General features: G+C 35.5%; 2 protein-coding genes across 8 annotated transcripts; one reads left to right on the top strand and one right to left on the bottom strand.

Moving 5' to 3' along the window:
• Window positions 1-279: 279 nt before the first annotated feature.
• Window positions 280-7366, bottom strand: LOC129881959 (nuclear poly(A) polymerase 4). 7 transcript variants are annotated; one of them, XM_055956077.1, is made up of 13 exons: window positions 6804-7341; window positions 6643-6684; window positions 6481-6553; window positions 6240-6369; window positions 6067-6144; window positions 4708-4815; window positions 3501-3563; window positions 3194-3355; window positions 2734-2847; window positions 2604-2666; window positions 2095-2424; window positions 1832-1996; window positions 280-1675 (listed from the first exon to the last, which is right to left on the bottom strand). In XM_055956077.1, the coding sequence occupies exons 4-13, from the start codon at window positions 6363-6365 to the stop codon at window positions 1064-1066; spliced, it is 1821 nt and encodes a 606-aa protein (XP_055812052.1). In that variant the 5' UTR covers window positions 6366-6369; window positions 6481-6553; window positions 6643-6684; window positions 6804-7341; the 3' UTR covers window positions 280-1063. The 7 variants fall into 7 exon arrangements, with proteins under 7 accessions (XP_055812052.1, XP_055812066.1, XP_055812048.1 ...); XM_055956091.1 differs by lacking the exons at window positions 6643-6684; window positions 6804-7341 and adding an exon at window positions 7348-7366; XM_055956073.1 differs by having other exon boundaries at window positions 6643-7341.
• Window positions 7367-10203: 2837 nt separating this feature from the next.
• LOC129881949 (ATP-dependent 6-phosphofructokinase 6-like) lies at window positions 10204-20125 on the top strand. The gene is made up of 13 exons (XM_055956065.1): window positions 10204-10608; window positions 12217-12263; window positions 12383-12422; window positions 13854-13916; window positions 14030-14167; window positions 15420-15578; window positions 16032-16085; window positions 16667-16735; window positions 16999-17128; window positions 17493-17761; window positions 18482-18530; window positions 18606-18760; window positions 19604-20125. The coding sequence occupies exons 1-13, from the start codon at window positions 10507-10509 to the stop codon at window positions 19784-19786; spliced, it is 1458 nt and encodes a 485-aa protein (XP_055812040.1). The 5' UTR covers window positions 10204-10506; the 3' UTR covers window positions 19787-20125.
• Window positions 20126-20644: the final 519 nt, after the last annotated feature.

Raw genomic sequence — 20644 nt, 5'->3', positions numbered from 1 at the left:
AAAGATTATGCTGAATCAGATACAAAGAAGGGTAAACGGAAGCAAAATTAGATTTTGTCTGAGACGTTATTTGTTTTTTCCAATCGAGATGGAATGATGCTTTGAATCAAAGAATGGTAAAAAATATAAGGAGAGAAATGAGACAGGCATATTTACCTCTAATAGAACTGATGAAGAAGGGAATATTGATTATCGAACCAAATTTTTTATAATAGCTTATCTCATATCCTACCCTTCTTCTAATTTTGTTATTTAAATTATTGATATGTAAAATTATACAACGTAAAATTAGACAATTTCGCCAAATATTATATTCATCAAAACAATACAATACAATAAAACACATTATGAAACAACCTTCCAAACAAAGTGCTAATGTGGCCTTTACAAATTCAGTCTTTTCATTCAAATTTTGAAACTTGTCACCTCAATAGCTATGCTGCTTTAATTGGTCACTTCAGTCTTAGCAAATTCTGGTGCTGCTTTTTAGTTCTACGCTCTCTTGCTGTTGTTGATTTTTTGGTGTCTGGGGAAAAAATCTTGATTTTGCTAATTTGATGGAGTTGCTGCTGCCTTTGGATGTTGTGCTGACATTAACCCCTGTTGTTGGATTTGAAGTGTAGTACATGCACTATCCGATTATCTTTTCTACATCCATTCCCCACAACTGAAATCTGGTCTGTGAAGCTTGTATCATCCTGCAACGACTCATAGCTTCAAGTCTCTCACTGTCATCGGCCACTATAAGTGAGTGAAAACTCACAGAGACTCCTCAAGAGGCTTTGAATTTTGGAATGCAAGCACGTTTCAACTCCTTCATATACCACCCACCTCAAGTTTGTATACCTGGTCCATCGAGCTGCTCATCATCATCCTCCACCTTTTTTGTCATCCTGCATAACCTGCGAAGCTGGGGCACCTCTAGAAAATTGTTCACAAGTACTAAGAGCCTCCTGGCTACGGAAGAATGTTATGTTGGACTGGTCGAGAAAACCTTCTTTTACAACTCCCAACAAATTCCTTATCGTGGTGATATCTAAACTATCACGCTGGAATTTTCACTTCACTCAGAAAGGCATGGTTTCTGCTCACCAATATCCCCTATTGATTTATCATCAGAACTTCTGTTCTGAAGGCCAGCAGTCTTAACCTCCTGGAGCGACTCCTCAGGAACGATCATCTGTGATGATCCACCTGACCAACTAGAAACACTTGCAGGAGAAACAGATCCTATATCTTGAGGACTAATAGACGAGCGTTTTGGCAGTTTTTCAGACTGTACATCAACTGTATCGATTTCCTGCTTCCTCTTTGAATGCCTTTCTTCAGGAGACATGCACCCTTTGGCATCTTTTTCAGGAGTATGCTGAGTTGTATTTCTAGATTGACGTGGTCTCTTATATCCATCAGGAAAGACATAAGCAGGAATTTGCTTCCTACGAACATGCGAGACATAGATATCCATGCCCGGTCTCCAATAAGAGTACATGCTTACATCTTGCTTAAACTCATCGACTGTTCCACGTATATCAAACTGTTGACCTTCTTGTACTTTGACACCCTTTTGCCTCTGCAAACCCATGAAAAAAGCACAATGTGGGCATGGCTTCGACATGTCCACAAATTCATTAGGATAAGGATGGCACTGCAACGTCCCATTGGTATCCCGCTCTATCTGCAAAGCATCAACCGAAAACCACACATTTGACATTCCATCACTAGAATAAGAAGAAAATGGACAAGGAAAGTAGATCTTTCCCTCCCAAACGTAATCTTTCTGTGCTAACAATTCTCATCAACCTGAGTTAACTAAAGAACTACCAACTTTCACCTTTAGAGTGAGTTGTCGAAGCCGGGATTCCACCCAGCCTTTCCAAGCTAGCAAATCATCATTATCTGCTGCTACGATCTCAACCTGGAGATAGTTTTTGTACGCCTCAAAGAAAAAATAATGCTCAAAAAGAGCAGGCCACTGTGCTTTATTCAACTCCACATCCTGAACCAAAGAATAAACTAAAAACATCAGCACCACATACTAAAGTTTCTTACAAGAAGAGGGGGAAAGAAAGAACACTTGACCTTTATATAGCTTACCTCACAAATCTTGTTACCAATCTGAAATTGGTCCATCATTACTCGAAGAGTGCTTGGTGAGACGTTGTAGCTAGAGTTCATGCAAGGGTAGGCAGGAGTGATAATTGGCATATGATGAGTTCTGTCTTTAGGATTCTTGCGCGGATCCCAAACAAGAAACCCAAGTTCATCCTCTTCTATTGGGCATAACATCACAGGATTTGGCCAACGCCATTGTGTATAAACACGGAAGAACCTAGAAACAAGCATACTAGGGATTGCATTTGGGTAGAACTGGCAAATGCGAGCAACCAAAAGAGCCCAATTCACCCCACCAAGAAATCCAGTAACCTGAATAAGAAGCACAGAAGAGGCAAACCAGAAAATCATGATCAGAGTGGGATATTTTTAAAGAATGACACCATCATGTCAAATTAATGGGAAAGATTATGACCAAACAAGAGGAATGACTAGTTGAAATACGAGAGAGAGAGAAACCACTGAGATGGTTGGAGGGACTAAGAACTCACATTGGAATAAACACCACGTCTTTTGGCCCAGAACTTCAGACATCTAAGAGTTGTGCGGAAGTGCTGCAAAAGTTTAAGTAAACATGGAAATGATCAATCATTTAAGGGAAGGAGGAACACTGATGGTTACCTTAGCATTAGGAACTAGTTTCAGTATTTGATCAGCAACTCGACAACCATTCAGACTTCTAACAGTTGGCTCATCCACATTATAGAGTACAGATTGGTCTGAGATATCGAAATCCTGTTGTCAAATCAAAATTACAAGTTGGAGTTGAATTCAATTCAGCATAACAATATAATCGATGTCTGAATAATAATATTCAAGAACCACATGCTTGCATATCCAAAGCTCGCAAGAAAAGTAGACTTAAGAAAAGGTGGAACGCAATCGAAATACACATAATAAATGAAAAGTTGTTATATTCTCCATTGAATGAACAAATCCACGCAGACCAACACTTCAAGTACCAGCCTTAACAAACAACGTCCATGAGATCCTTGACATACAAAGTTTCAAAAGGAAAATAAAAAGAATAAGGAAACTACACAAATAAAGAATAATTCATGAAAACTTAACTCCAACTTACTTCAGGAACAACCAAGAGAGTTATACTTGCATAAAGAAGATCAATTGATATCCCTTGAAATTTGAATTTCATAACAGGGACATGAGCATCAGGAACTGGTTGAAGTTCACGAACTTCTTCCATTTCAGCTAAAATATCATGGAGGAGGATAAAGAAATCTTCCTGCATAGTAATCAAAAAAGAAAAAAAAGGACTACTCCTCAATGCAAAGTAAGTTGGGGTAAACACAAAAAGGAACAATTTTAATCAAATTATGTCATGTTCACAGGACCAAACAACAAAAATTTGACCAGTGGGTTGTACTCACTTCTCGATTGACATAAGAGGGACCAACACACAATGTGTCAACGTCAGCTCCTGGTCCATGAACCTGCAAGGAGTACAACGTGTGACCAACTTATGCATTTGTTGAGCCAGAACCTCAAGATAGTGACCGAAGGGACCAGTCAGATTCTAAAATAACTTACACGCAAACCAGATTTAAATTAGGAGAAATAAAAATTCATGTGGGTGCCACGTAGGAAATAAAGGTGGGGACAAGGGGATTTGATGGTTAAGGGGTAATATGTGCTCAAAGTTGGACGGTACGGGAAATATATCAAAAAGTATAAATATAACCTTTTTTGAAGAGTACATGGGCAAATCTGACCCTTTCCTGTATATCCAAACCTTCCGTTGGAGACGTGTTTAATGTCGTTAGAGATTCGTATGTCAGTACAAAATGTTGCGAACTTCTACTGTTTAAGAATCTAAATTGCTGAATTTTAGACTGAGATAGACATAACCATGGATAGTGAGGATTCATATTACTAATCCCAAATAGCTTGGTGTATGTTGTTTTTTCCAGTACTGAACACATTTACTGTCTGCAGAATGAAGATGCATCCAGTTTAAACTTTGTTTCAGGTTTTTCATGGATTTCCCATACCATAGTAAAACTAAATTACAAGAACTACAACCTCATAGAATTCCTTCATCACCTTAAATGTGCCAAATAAAAACACTGCCTCCATTCTAGGACAAAATAGTTCAGCTACTTAACAATCCCGTGAGATATTGCACAAATCTAAGTCCATTGGTTTATTAACCAAGGTTAAACTTGCAGCACAGAAAACGGAGTAGCATGAGATCACATAGAGAATAATTGCAAAACAGGAATAAATTGGAAATCCTAGACTAGTGTTGTTACTCAGTTTCTAAAGGTGCCGTCCAAAATTTTACTAAGTTGAAATGCACATAAAATGGTCCATATAAAGCATAGCATTTCTTGAAATGCACATAAAATGGTCCATATAAAGCATAGCATTTCCAACCTCCAATCAGAAGAAAGCTAGGAACATAAACCGAGTAGAGGGCATGTTAATTAAGCTAGGAACATAAATCGAGTAGAGGGCATGTTAATTTTACAGGAGAAGATTGAAGCATAATCAACTCCAGAGAAGAGGATTCTATTAAGCTGCTTCCGGAAGAACTAACAACAAGTAAATTCCATAAACGCTGAAACTTTTACTTACCCCTAGACGATAAGAACCAAAGGTGACTATGATAGCATTTGCATCCTCAACCATTTGATCTGTGTAGCCTCTCTGGCGAGTCAATTGTTTCACCCATTGTTTTACAATCTACAACAGAATAGTGACTGGTCATTACAACTTCATTCACTACACTTCCATGGATAGATCACATAATGAGAATCCAACACTATTAGTTGGATATTATGGACATATGCAATGAATTCAATATGCAAATGTTGGCTTGCAAATGGTAGGACAATACAAAAGGGGATTATTGCAAGGAGCTAATACCAAAATTAGACGGACGTTCACAATCACAAAGAAAACGCCCCAATTTCATCCTCCATCATATTGATTTTGGAATGAAATTGAAGAGCAACATACCAAAAAAATAACTGGCAAATCCAAATCCAAAAGTCAATATGATGGAAAATAAGAAACCAATCTCCCAACCTGTCACCCCTTTTGTAGCTTCTCAACTATGTCTTTTAAATAATGTCTAGTCATCTGTAATACAAAAACAACCAGCAAATCCAAGCATAAACTTAAAAAGTTTTTTCCTAGTACATGACATTTCTGGCAAACAATAAAGCATGTTTCATCAGATTCATATTAACATAAAGGAGTCGTTTGGTAGCTGGAGCCTGGATAAGAAACAAATTATCCATGTATTAATTTCTGTATAACTTGTACAATGTATAACTCTAGATAGGAAGGTTTGGACATTGCGTATTAGCCATTAGGGTAGAAGGTTAGTAGGGGTAGAGTGTGGTTTTTCCTTGCAAGGGTTTAGACTTGTTAGTGTCTGTCGTATTACTAGTCATACACTTGTAGCTCTTGTTTATGGTATCTGTAGCCATATGTAGTTTATTGTGTTTCACTTCCCACACTATTTTCTTGTTGTTATTGCCCCTTTTATCAATTGTACATTGTTTTTCTTATTAAATGCTATGTTTTCTTCATTGTTTTCCTCTTGTTTTACTTGGATCTGATGAACTTGAGCTGAGGGTCTTTCGGAAACAACATCTCTACCTCCACAAGATAGTGGTAAGGTCTGCATACACTCTACCCTCTCCAGATTCCACTTAGTGGATTTCACTGGGTATGTTGTTGTACGACGTTTGGAAGGTAGATATGAAATAAGTTATTCTATTCATAAAATTAATACAACATTTGGTTGACAATTTAGAAACCCCCATAACTAATACATGTATAATTATGAGTGACTTTATTTATTATTTTATATGGAATAAAAAGTGGCATAACTAATACATGAATAACTAATACCTACATAAAATAATACATAGATTCTATCATAACTAATCCAAATTGTTAAAATAATTAATGAGGTTCAATTACCTCGTCAAGTCGCTGCAGTACTTCTTCTCTCCTTGAAGTCTCTTCCTCGCTCTCATACAATTCTGATTCCCTCAAAAACTACCCCATAACCATAAAATCCAAAAATCAATACAAATTCATGATCAAGTTGAAATCAACTCAGACAACCCTATATCAAAAAAAAAAAAAACTACCTTTTCTAGTTCTGCATTTCTTTGAAGATCCGCCTCAGTGGGTCCAGCAAGAGATAATGGCTTTGTGACACCATATTTCTTCGCTGGTGGTGCAGCAGACCCACTTAAGCTCTCGGAACTCACCATCACACTGACGAGAAAAGGAAAAAACCAAACAAAAAAGAATACCAGTCTGAGTAACCAAAGTTCAGATTAGTATAAAAGCTAACTTTACAGATAATTGAACAAATGAAAGACAGACCACTTAGTGGAATTTCACGGGGTATGTTGACGTTGTTGTTTGTTGAACAGATGAAATGCAAAACCAGAACAATCTAATGATAAAGGGGAGGATTTTTCAAGTCAGTATGAATAAAATCGAAATTGAAAAAACCCCAGAGCAGAAAAAGGCCGGTCAAGTTACCAGAAAAAGCTAATCTACACAGATCATTGAACCAATAAAATGCTGAACCAGAAAAGAAAAAATCAAGTAAAAAAAGGGAGAATCTTTTGATTTTTCGACTTTGTATGAAGAAAAATCGAAAAGGGAAAAAACCCAGAGCAGAAAAAGACCAGTCGAGTTACCCAGAATTCAAATTAGCATAGAAGCTGAACTTCACAGATCACTGAACCAATCAAATGCGGAACGAGAAAAGGAAAAAATGAGATTTTTTCAACTCTATGAACAAAAATCGAAAAGGGAAAAAAACCCACACACCAAAAAAAGACCAGTTGAGTTACCCAGAATTCAGATTAGCATAAAAGCTGCTCAACTTCACAGATCACAGAACCAACAAAATGCCGAACCAGAAAAGATTAAAAAGTAGAATTTTTCAACTGTATGAACAAAAATCGAAAAGGAAAAACCCCAGAGCACCAGTCTAGGTACCCAGAATTCAGATTAGCCTGCTAAACTTCACAGATTACTGAACCGATGAAATGCTGTACCATAAAAACAAAATCGAAAGAAAAAGGTGAGAAATTTTCAACTCAGTATTAAAATATGAAAGCCCTAAATTTGAACGAAGGAATATTCAGCGTATATAGAAGAGATCTGGAAAAGATAAGCGGATTTGGGGTTCTTTTTCTGATGGTTAAGCCGAAGGCAGCCGCAGGGTTTAGCAATTACCAGTCAAATTAGTACTCAAATTCTACACTGGTTTTAAGGGTGTCTCTAGCCCAATTAATTTAAATTTGCCTTCAAAAATCTTATATTGGGATAAAATACTTCCTAACAAAGGTAAGTTTATACCCATAAAAATTTGAATTCGAGATTTTTAGTTAAAAATGAACGAGTACTTACGATTTCACTATTGTTGATAATGGTTTTTATTTTTGTTTAATATTAAAGTACCTTGACTGGCTAATTATTTGAACTTTCTCCTTGTCGGTTTCACCTTTTTGATGAAGTTTTCATTCCCGTCTCGTAATTCTCTTCTCCATTTCATCTTTGGATGTTTGGTACGGAATCTTTACATGTTTGTTTGGACAAAAATTTTGAAAAATAATTTTTCTAAACAAGTTTTTTAGAAATAAGAAAATGATTTCTTTAATGAAAGTAACAAAAACAAGTTTTATGAATGATATTATATCCACCCCATTCTTATTCCTTGACCATCCTACCCCGCTAATTCGAGTCCCACTCTCTATCATTCTTACCTTTATAACGTTTGGCTAAATTATATATACATATTTATTAGATAACATTTTCTTACTTACTTATCAAATACTAAATAAATAAATAAAATAATAATTTATTTACCAAACATACCCTTTATCTATCCTAATTTTATTTATAAGAAAAGTGTTAATTTTTTTAGAATTAAATAATAAATAATCAAGCTTTAAATATCTCTCTCTCTCTCTCTCTCTCTCTCTCTCTCTATATATATATATATATATATATATATATATATATATATATATAATAATAAAATAGAGAATATTGTGGCCTGATTCCAATATTTTCTCCCTTTTGAAATACTTTTCATTCTTATTAAAAATATATACAAAATATAATAATTACTTCTTTATTTTTGGTAACTAATTAACTTGAAGACAAATACCTTAACTATAACACATAAAATATTCACGAAAAAGGATTATATTTAAAATAAAAAAATTAATCTTTTTAAAAAAGAAATAAATTATTGTTATACCCCCAAAAGAAAAATTATTTACCATTGGATACTTTATTATTTTTATGCCCCGAAAAAAGAGTTCGTGCGACTTCTCGATACCATTAGAGTATATATATACTCTGATAGTATCATGAATGAAAAAACACAGCTCAATTATTTCTTGATACTATCATAGTATATATACTCTGATAGTATTATTAGAGCTGTCAAAATGGGTTGGCCTTACCCAATCCAATCCAACACTAAAGGGCTACGAGTTCAATGGGTTAAAACGGATTGACCCTTTAAACTAAAGGGTCTATGAAATAGTAGCCCAACCTAGTCCTAAGCGGATTGCGGGTTGGGACGGGTTGACGCTTCAATCAAAAGATGAACAATATTGGCCTCTTAGAAAGACTCTTGAATATTGATCAACACAACACCAATACGTCAAAAATTCACATGTCCATGAGTTTCATACACTTTAGTGGAATACTTACAAAACAATAAAACATACAGGATACAACAGTCAATAATCATGAGATTCATCATAATAACATACATTACGTGATCATTTTTTTCATAAACTAGACAAAAAAGAAGAAACGAGAAATTAGACATAAACACAAAAATAAAAGAGGTCAAAGATTCATAGTTATAATAACTTCAATTGACTAGTTGTTGAAGATTTGACAAAATAAAATACTATTTAAAAATATATAATAAATATTTTTAAAATTCATGACTCACGGACCGACCTATAGACTAGCAGATTGAGCCCATTAGGCTGGCTGAGCTAAAAAGTCTCGTTCTTAAATGGATTGAAATTTTTTAGCCCAACCCTACTTAATTCAAGGGTTGGGTTGGGTTGGCCTCAAGGGCCACATTTAGTTTGACAACTCTAAGTATCGTGAAGGCATCAAGATCTGAATATCACTGCAGTAAAAATACTTAATTGTCCTGATACTGTGCTGTTATCAAGGAGCAAAAAACAACTAATCATGAATAAACTGTCCAATTACTTTTTAATACCAGAATATATATATAAGTGTATATATACTCTGATAGTATCATGAAGAGAAAATACTGGAGTAAAAACACTGCTCAATTATTTTTTGATACCATTAAAGTATAAATATACACTGACGGTATCATGAAGCTTACGCAAAAACAGACATGGACTGAAGAAGGAACGGGACAGTGCTGTAATTACTTTAAGCCTTTGATCCAATTAAAATAAATAAATTGATGTAAGTTCAATTTAAATAAATAATTTATTCTCTTGATCTATTTTGTGTAGTTTTTCTTTTAAAAAACATATAAATAAATGCATTATTACATATAGTTATTTTCTGCATATAAAATAATTAAAATGATATGATAAATGCCGCCAGCCGACCAACTCCTATAGCCGTCTGTTTCACGGTTTCCGTAAAAAAATAGAGATAATTAGGATACTTCCGTCATTTTAATTATTAAAGAAATAGTCATTTGGTATATATTTTAATAGAATGTATCATAATAGAATTTATGCTTTTTTTTTAGCCGAGGTCTCCCGAAAACAGCCGTCCTATCTTGATAGGAGTAAAGTCTGTGTACAATTTATCCTTTCCAGACCCCACATTGTGAAATTACACTGAATTATTGTTGTTGTAGAATGTATCATAATGTATATTTAATATATAATTGATATATAAGTAATTTATATTATATAGTCAGTATATATTTTTTATGATTTTTAAAAAATTATATAATATAATCACTTTATATTTTTTATAATTTTTTATTATCTTTCAACGTAAGTAAATATAATTATATTTATTATAAACTAATTAATTTATTATATATATTTAAAATTGTCTTCTAAAAATATCTTTTTTTCCCACTTTCCCTTTTGAAAATTGACTCATTTTTTTCTCCTTTGATTCGTGCGAAAGAACAATCCCCAATTCACGTGCTGTACTGCCACGCTTATTTGTTTTTGTTATTTCTTATTACTATACAATATTTCTGTTTATTCTCTCACAAGACCCAAAAATACAAATCTTCCTTTTCTTGGGTTGACTCAAATCTAACATATATATATGTATTTTTTGTTTTTGTTTTTCTATTTGAATTTCCATTGAAAAAGAAGGATTTTTTTTGGTATTTTTGTATATTTGGGGAAGATGGCTACTGAGAGTAATTACCAGATGAAGGTGGTGAAAGGAGATTATGGTTATGTTCTTGAGGATGTTCCTCATTTGACTGATTACATCCCTGATCTTCCTGTATTGTTCTTTTACTCTTATCTTTTATTCTCAATTTCTGAAATGATTTTGGATGTGCATGTGTTTTGGATGTTGTATTTAATGAATAATAATTAATTGTTTGATTTTCTCATTTCGTAATGTTAATTGATTGGTTTTGTTTAGTTATTACATGATGTGTTGTTTCTCCTTCAATTGATCTATGAAATGGCGAAAGAAATGTGAAAAAAGCTCATGGGGATATGCATCGGGATGTGTGGTAAGCATACATCACGAGTTAGCTGTTGAACAGAGTATAGCGTTTTAAGTGGAGGAGAAAAGTTCTCTCTTTTCCCTCAATGTTCCTCACTAATTCCACGAGATATCCGCCACTCTCTCACCAACAACTAGTACCGTGTAACTCTGTCACCTAAGGCTAGGACAACTGAGAAGAAATCACCTCGTGCTTTTTGTCTTCGCTGAGGTTTGAACTTGAGACCTCATATGATTCTCATCCTACTTCATTGACCACCAGGCCACACCCTTGGGTGCACTAGACTGTTATATTTCGAAGCTGGAGCAATGGATTTCTTGTTAGTGTGTCATTTTCTTTCCCATTTTGAATAACAGTTAAGAATATGTTCTATGTTGTGGTGAACTGAATGCGCACTAATATTGAGAGTTAATTTTTGAAATTTATTGATAACTTTGTGTCATGTACTTGTGTACTTGGAGAGCTGGTTTCAGAAGTATGGTGTCCGTAAAGCATGGTATCCATAAAGTATGCATGTTCTCTCATACTTTGTTTCTACTATATAAAGTTCTCGGAAAAATGATAATTGGGCTTCTGATGAAGTTATGTCAGAACCTAAAAGATAAATTAGAAGCCCTTTGTATGAAAAAAGGTGTGTGTGTGGCTGGGAGGATTTTCTGCTCAATTGCTATGGGACAATATCGATATAAAAAGATGAAAGGCAAAACAGGTTGATGAAAATTAAGATACTACTTTTGTGCTTTTAAGTTTTAAGTAGTCTGCAAAAGGAAGGAGTTTATAGCTTTCTCGATGAGGGGACATCCTGACTTGTTGGAGGATGGTTAGTTGGGGCATTTATGTAAAAGATGTTTTTGAGGCGCCTACAATTTGGCTTTCAGCACAGCTGCTAGATGCTCTATAAATCTTTTTTTTTGTGCCAGTAAACTTTCATTCATTTAAAAAATGTCTTCACAATGTCTGCAATTTCGTTTTGTACACAAGTCCTAAGTTCAGATTTTGTTGGACTGGTAAGTATTTGTATGTCCTTCTGTCCACAAACTAATACTAAAAAAACCATATCCTATCCATCACTCTCCTTTGTTTTCTTTCCTATTCTCAATTCAATCACATGGTTTCATTCGAGCTGTATTTTGTTTTTGGAAATGAACCATTATGTCATCACTTTAAATATCTTGGATGCTGGCATGTGACCTTTTGTAACATCCTATTCCTAATTTCTCTTGTTCTACCCTTTTTTTTGAAGTGTTTCAAATAGATGATTCAATTTTGGCTTTTATACGTATTATCTATTCTATACTCCCAACCTTTATGTCTGTTGTGCTGGATGCTGATATTTACTAATTGAACTTCTTTTACATCTTGTTGCTTGACGGCAGACTTATGACAATCCATTGCGGTCCAATCCTGCATATTCAGTTGTGAAGTGAGTCCATCACCAAAAATTCTTTAAGTTATGCTTCTAGCTGTTGTGACAGTTACTTTACAGTTAATTATTTGTGCATTTCATCCATAACAAGTTGTGAACTTTCATTGTGGTTTCAGGCAGTACTTTGTTGACATGGATGATACTGTCCCACAAAAGGTGAGTCCTCCTTTCTAACTTGTTCCATGGGTCTAAAATTCCTGCGAAGAAGAAAATGTTATACCCATCTTCATTCCAATGTTCGATGAAATACTAGGACAAATTACATTTGACTACATAGAGTCTTGAGAAAGCTGGGCTTAGGATTCTCTATTTTGCTACCCTGGGAGTGCAGGTGATCCAAAGATGTACTACTAGGAATAACTCGATTACTTGAAAGCTACAGTGAGGACCATTACACTTCGATCTAGGTTTTGGACAAATGAAGATTCCATATTTTGTTGAATTTGACACTTCTATTGTTCTGTGTAATATATGAACACTTTGTTATTCCACCCTTGCCACAAATTACATCTCATGAAACAGAGTCTAAGCATTGAAGTGGAATGCTTAAAGGATAAACAAAATCAAGGTATATGTCAAAATTTGAGAATTTACTCCATTATGTAGCTGAAAGGTACAAAAAAAGAACATGCTGATCTGATTAAGAATAGGTGTCTATTAAATCTGTATTTCATGTGTAAAAGGAGTATTATGGAAAATAGGGAGCAGCGCATGGAATTCCTAGAAGAGATAGGAGAACTGTAGTTGCCGTGTTAGTGATAGATGCTGATCTTTGTAATATGTACCATCTTGGTACAACAACAACAACAACCCGGTGAAATCCCACAACGTGAGGTCGGGAGAGGATAGAGTGTATGCAGACCTTACTCCTACCAAGGTAGGACGGTAGGACGGCTGTTTCCTGGAGACCCTCGGCTCAATAAAAGCATAAAAAGATGTCAGATAAGGCTAAGAAATTAAAAGCTATATGGGAAATAGATGCTGATCTTTGTAATCTGTACCATCTTGGTACCTTTTATTAATTAAATCTTACCTTATTAAAATAAGAACATGCTCGGACTCTTCAGAATGTCTGGTCGATCATTCCGCTGGCATCTCGCATTCATGCCCCCGTTTGACTGCCGCTCAGGGATGTAGTTGTAGATAGGTTAGTCTTAGTGGGTCGTTGGCTCCACCTGTCATCTCCTTCTACGACATGCTAATGTCGTCTCCATATTCCACATGTCACTTAGTCATCTCTGCCTCACTGCGATTCAGCACCTCCGGAAGAAATGGTATTAAACCTGAAACTTCTGGCAGATGGCCAGTGGCCCACAGAAACAAAAGAATCGGTTACGTTTTTCATATGATCTCCATTTATAGATAGACCAACCTAAAAGCAGTACTTTTCACTCCTTTTCATTTCTCAAGTCTTTTCAGTAGTTTCCAAGATGATATAGCAGTGAAGAAGCGTGAAATTTTCTTTCATGGAATGAGCCCCTTCATAATTTTTATATTCCTATGCTAGCTCGTTTTTCCATCTAGGTACCAGGGAAACTTGGATTCCCCCTCCTTCTCATTGAAGTAATGTTTTAAGTCTCTTTCCAGGTTGTTGTTCACAAGGACAGTCCCAGAGGGGTGCATTTCCGGCGTGCTGGCCCACGTCAAAAGGTATGTACTATTTACTTTCCTCTGGAAAGGGCAATTCTCCTTTTTTCTCATCAATCAGTAAAAGTATGAACATAAAAGATTTTCACTGAGAAGCATGCTTCTTTGTTGCTCAGGTGTATTTCAGTTCGGATGATGTTCGTGCTTGTATTGTAACTTGTGGTGGTTTGTGCCCAGGGCTAAACACAGTGATCAGAGAGATTGTTCATAGCCTTGATTATATGTATGGGGTCAGCAAAGTCTTTGGCATTGATGTAAGTTGTTTGAACTTCAACTTTTATGCTTGTTTAGGCGTTCTGCCTCATATGGGAAGTGATTGATGCATGCACAATTAGTTGCAAGGGGATGCGGTTGCTATTTGTTCGTACTTGTTTCCTTATTGATGAACAATGGATCCTTACAGTCACCTGCCTATGTTATTTCATAACTTATCACAGTTGTTACAAGCTTGCTGCTCAATAGCTTCTTTTTCTGCAAACGTTTTTGGCATTAGGTCAGTTATTAACTTCAGCAGGTAAAGACTTTGTAGGACTAGATCAAATAGCACCACTTCTGTAAGTGAAGACTTGCAACATGCAGAGTCCCTCCAGGTGATTTGCATCATGTGCTCAAAGAACTTGACTATTTCCTTAGTCAAAATATTAGTGCAATTTGTAAGACTCATACTATTAGCTCAATACTTCACTATTACGCCTGTGGTACACAAAGTCATTCATGGATTCCCTTAATGAAAAAAGAATGAAGGTGAATTATGGTGACTGTATCAAAACATTGAGATATAACGACTTCTATATTCATGTTGGTTCCACAAACCGTAGGATCCAGAGGAATCAGAGGCCAATTCTGGAGTTTGCGTTCACTTCATGGTCAAATCCTTTAGCTAGGAAATGATAATCTAGCACAATTGGTTGCTCTGGAGTTCGAGTTCGAAAAAAATAAATCAGAAAGCATCTTCTATCCATCTTATCACAATTGTGGAAAAAGAAAGGAAGCACTGCTTTGTGGGAAGTGTAATAAGACAACGTAAATAAGGTAGATAGAAAGATGAACTTTTGAGAGATATAAAGTGTAATCCTTGTTAAGTTTCGATAGCACCAGTTTGCTTCAATTCTGAATAGAATACCTATAAGGAGGTGGGGGTGAGACGGAGGACTGGTGATAATTTCGATAAAAAAGATCTTGAATCTTATTGATTCATAAACAATGCTTAAAGAAACTTGAGGCATAATTCGAATTGCTTAGACCTTGGGTCTAACTCAACCGCAAATTAGCATCTGGTACAAGGACACCAATTTGCTATGTGTGGCGAGTTTAGATAGTAAAGCAGATTCTTGTTACTGTTTTGTTTCTGAATCTTTTTCGGCTTTTAAATATAATGTTTTGACAATTGGAGATTGATATGGCCTCATGTGTGTTTACTCTTTTATTCTGTTTTCACATCTTCCTCTTGGCAAAGTTTTATATTGCACTTCATTAGCAGCTGATACTGTAATTCTTTTTCAAAAGGGAGGCTACAAGGGTTTCTATTCAAAGAATATCATCAATTTGACACCAAAGACTGTTAATGATATTCACAAGCGTGGTGGCACAATTCTTGGGTCATCACGAGGAGGCCATGATACCACAAAGATTGTTGACAGCGTACAGGACCGTGGAATTAATCAGGTACCTCTAGTGTGAGATTGTCCCTAAACACGTTTTTTTGGGATAAGTTGTCCATAAATAGGTGTGGCAACTGGTATAGTACTTTCCTCTTTTATCCCTCATAGTTCAAACTATGATTTTCCCAACCATCTGCAAAAGCTGCTTATTAATGAAGAAGGAACTATACTGGTCATGGAAATCTTCTTTAGGGGCAAATAAAGTTGAGCTTCTGTGAGCTTGCTTGTTGTATTCATGCAAAAGACTATCTGGAAAAGAAGCTAGAGGGAGAAAAGAGCTTTAGGAATAGAATTTTAGCTTTGTCACAAATATAATCTTTAGGACGAAATTGCTGTTTATCACCAATAGTTAAGTGTCCTCCGATGCAAACCTTCTATCTCACTGCAAAATGTCATTGAGTGTGGTTTTGTTACTCACTAAATTTCACTGGCTATAACTTGTGTTTTTACTGGTAAGGTTTATATAATCGGTGGTGATGGAACTCAGAAAGGAGCAGCTGTAATATATGAGGTATGCTATTTCCTGGAAATCCCAGCTTTAAGATTTTAAAGATGCCAGCTCAAATAATTTCATTGTGAGGACAACAAGGTGCTCATGGATTGTATTGTCTTGCTGAGCTTTGTTGCACTCTGCTCAAACTTTTGAAAACCAATTCTTATATTTGGTTGTTGAGGTAATATAATCACTTAACAACCTCTTGAATTAAGTTATCTGTTATATTCTTATACATGTTGACATCATCTTGATCCTCCTTTAGCATACATCAGTTAAGAGTATATATACCTATATAATTTTATTAAGTTTGGACGACTTTGATGGCTTTTTCATATCTACCTAACAGTTTCCAGGGGTTTGCTTCTTTTGAAAATTTCATGTGGTTTTAGTATAATTTTCAAATATCAGGTTACAAGGTGCTTTTCGTTCATATGTTTGCCAATAATACGAAACAGATATTTTTATATGTTTTACCTTTTGCATCTGATTTTGACTCATGATATGGTCCTTGTTTTGGGTGTTCTCAATACTTTGGTTGGTGAAAGAGTACTTATCCTCTGTCAAGCTTATTAGAGCAACCTACTGCCATTTTGCAGGAAATTAGGCGGCGTGGTCTCAAAGTAATTGTTGCTGGGATCCCAAAGACAATTGATAATGATATTCCTGTAATTCTCTTCTCTTCAATTACCAATTGATTTTTTTTCTTTTTTCTTTCCATTTAATAAATAGTTTAATAATCTCAGGAAATACCATTTGATGTTTCTTGCAAATGAGAAACATAAATGTATCCCGCATTACATTACTAGTTATGTTGTCTTCAAAAGCCTCAGTTTGAGAGTACCATCTCCTATTTGATCGAGTCAAATTGAGCTCTTCATTTATGGCTGCTTTTCTGTGAAAATAAAACCTTTTTTTTTTCTGTTTTCAGGTTATCGACAGGTCATTTGGTTTTGATACTGCTGTAGAGGAGGCTCAACGCGCCATAAATGCAGCTCATGTCGAAGCTGAAAGTGCTGAGAATGGTATTGGTTTGGTGAAGCTAATGGGGCGCTATTGTGGTATTGTGCACCTTGACCTTGAAATCTTATTACCCATAACCAATAGGCTAGTTATGACAAGTTTTTTCCAAGTTCTCATGGAGAGCATTTGTTGTGCATCTCTGCTGCATAACATCTCTTGCACAGTGTTGGTTAATCTTGCTCTTAAAAAATTATTGCTTCTGAGTTAATAGATGCAAACTAGATAATGGTAATAAATAATAAGGTCTGCTTTTCTAAGCTCTTGGACAATCATTTTGACGTGGAGAATAACTTATAATATTTGCAGTGATCTCAGTAACGATGCCTTATAAGTTATTTTTCCAATGCTCATCTTTTAAAAAAACTTTTGGCTTTGTTCAAATTTCTGGAATTTTTGTTGCAGGATTCATCGCAATGTATGCCACTTTGGCGAGCAGAGATGTTGATCTCTGTTTAATTCCAGAGTCGTCCTTTTATCTTGAAGGAGATGGTGGACTCTTCGAATACATTGAAAAACGGCTCAAAGAAAATGGGCACATGGTTATTGTGATAGCCGAAGGAGCAGGGCAAGAACTTCTTGCAGAAGAGAATGAACATGCCAAAAAGGAACAAGATGCTTCAGGGAACAAACTTCTCCAAGATGTTGGTTTGTGGATTTCCCAGAAAATCAGGGTAACGGTTGTAACTCATGGAATTCTCCTTTAAAAATCTTGTTAAACCCAGAAATATCTGTCTATTTGTCTGTAAGTGTGTTTGTCTCCACTTTGGCGTGCAGATCAGTGTCAAATTAAATCCAATTAATGAAGGAGTATGAAATTCAACTTCTACCCTATTTCTAGAAAGATGGGAAGTATTCACTTAAGAAGGATTTAAACAAGATGAAACAACTTGAACTACATTATTACTCCTACCAAATAATAACCTCAACATCACTAATAGGCATATGCCTCTAATAAAGACATTGCTATGGTGAGAAAATAGCTAATGCATTATATTGCTATGTATATATATTTAAATGTATTTGTTTTTAGATATCTATTCTTAAATGTATTGATGTTATCTACTTATCTATCAAAATTGAGTTATTATGTTGGTGTAAATGATGTAAACTGGCTGTAACTATGAATATTTGTTGAACATTCTGCTTTATGGTTTATCTAATTACAATGATGAAATCTTTTCTAACTTCATGGCGCAAAGCACCCTTGATGAGCAATCTGCAGAAGTCTTACATTTCAAATGTCAGTATTAAGACATTACCTCTGGCCAAAACTGTCAAACATGGTGTGTAGTATATTCTTAGAGTCTATGGAAAAGTCATGGTTGAATTGAGTTAGAGAGGAACTATTTTGTCTTGTATTCTGTTATACTCACCACTTTGTTTTCTTGTAGGATCATTTTGCTAAAAAAACTAAGATGTCCATTACTCTAAAATATATAGGTAAGAAATTTCAACCATCTTAATTAGTGGATTTGTTGTGAAACATATCGAGCTAATCGATTTTTTTTTCTTCAGATCCGACTTACATGATTCGTGCTGTTCCAAGTAATGCCTCTGATAATGTATATTGCACTCTTCTTGCTCAAAGTTGTGTTCATGGAGCAATGGCAGGCTACACAGGTTTCACCTCAGGACTTGTCAATGGTCGCCAGACTTATATTCCATTCAATGTAAGTAGTTCTGCATTGACTTATATTCTATTCAATGTAAGTTCTGCATTGACTCTTCTTTTCAATGGAAATGATCTCGATAATTTCCATACCTATACCTCTCAAAGTCCAACTTAGGCCCTGGCTGTTTGTGATAACAACTCCAGAGTTTCTGAAGGAATTGTGTAAGACCGAAAATGTCCCAAGAGTGAATGGCATGCGGATCTCAACTAAGTTAACAATGGAAAAAAGTACATCATGGTGGCATTTTATGCACTTTTCTTTATCAGGCTCTGGTTCAAGAGCAGGAACTCTCATTTTAGGTCCAAGGGTGTAACTGTTTGTTAAATTCTTTCAATCTTCTGCATTATGATCAGTTCTCCAGTCATATGCATCTGGACTCATTGTTTAGTTTTTCTCATTCCAGGAGAGACTTTCGACATGTTAACCAGTCACTGGATAATTTTTTCTATTGTTGATAAAAGATGCATTTCTATGATGTTAAATAAGAGCATATCCACATGTATATTGGTGTTATTGAATTCCTAAGTCTCTACATGTCTGTAGTGGGAGTAGGTGCATGTCCTTTTATCAGAAGTTTAGTTAGCAGTTGCTCAACTCTATTTTCAAAGTGGTCGATAGTCATTGCAACTGAAAACCAAAGCTGTCATTGCCATGGTGTATACCACAGTTACAAGTCCAAGTATATTCTTTGACGACCTCCTTTCATCACTTACTCTGTCAAGCTTTTTCAGGCTTCAAAAAGCACATTTGATTTGCTATGAAGGTTTAAAGCCATGAATTCTTATCTCCGTGGATGCCCAATCGTATATGTTTAAGTTTAACCGGCACTTTTGTTTGCAGCGTATTACCGAGAAACAAAATATGGTGGTTGTAACTGACAGGATGTGGGCACGTCTTCTTTCGTCAACCAATCAGCCAAGCTTCTTGCGCATGAAAGACATTGAAGAGATTAAAAAGGAGGAGCAGCCACAAACTCAACTGTTGGATGGGGATAACAATGTACATGAGAACTCAGGTCACTGATACAGTAATAATGCACTTGACATGACACTGAAGTAACACTGTTTCAATCATTTGCCTGTGCAGTGGTTCTCTTGCTGTCTTTGAAGCTTTGATGCTTGCATTGTGCCTTATAAAAAGTCCTAGGAACTTATTTGTTGTGAAGGTTTTGAGATCTTCTGCATCAGGTGTGGGCAGTAGTAGCAGATGTATTTTGCTGCCTAATTCATCTAGTGTCCTAATCTCTGGAAGTGAAATCAGACATCTTCTATAAAATATTTTGTAATAAATTTAAATAGAGAGAAAATTGCGATGCACATAAATGATAAACTGTGTGGGGCTGGATGGTCTTTTGAGATCTAAAATAGTCTCAGATTTTGGCAGAAATCGTAAGTAGAGGCATAATTTTTCACTGAGTGGGACATTCTAATCTTTCTTTGAGTTACACCCACCCGGACTAGACTCACCTAGGCAATGACAACTAAAATAATATGCCTAGTGTAATCTCACGAGGGGAGTCTGGGGAGGATTGTGTGTATGCAAATCTTACCTTTACCGAGGGTGTTTTCGAAAGACCCTTGGCTCAAGTAAGACAATACACAACAGGAAAAGAGAGCTTCTTATTGAGACATAACGAACTTTTTCTCCTTTCAGTTTCTCTTGTAATTGATCCCTTTCGAGCAAATTGAAAATATAATGAAGAAATGTTAGATCATCGTTTAAAATTTCAAGTTATTGCAAACATTAAATTAATGTGCTATCTGTAAGATTGTGGAATATTTAGTGAGTAGAGTTACCCGATATCTGCTAGAGGGAAATAACAAGTATCTCTATGAAATTAGTTGAGGTGCATTAGTTGAGGTGTGGATAAGTGACTCTATT

This window comes from Solanum dulcamara, chromosome 1 (genome assembly GCF_947179165.1).
Source record: "Solanum dulcamara chromosome 1, daSolDulc1.2, whole genome shotgun sequence".
Classification (NCBI taxonomy): Eukaryota; Viridiplantae; Streptophyta; class Magnoliopsida; order Solanales; family Solanaceae; genus Solanum; species Solanum dulcamara.
This window is presented reverse-complemented; position numbering and strand designations above follow the sequence as displayed.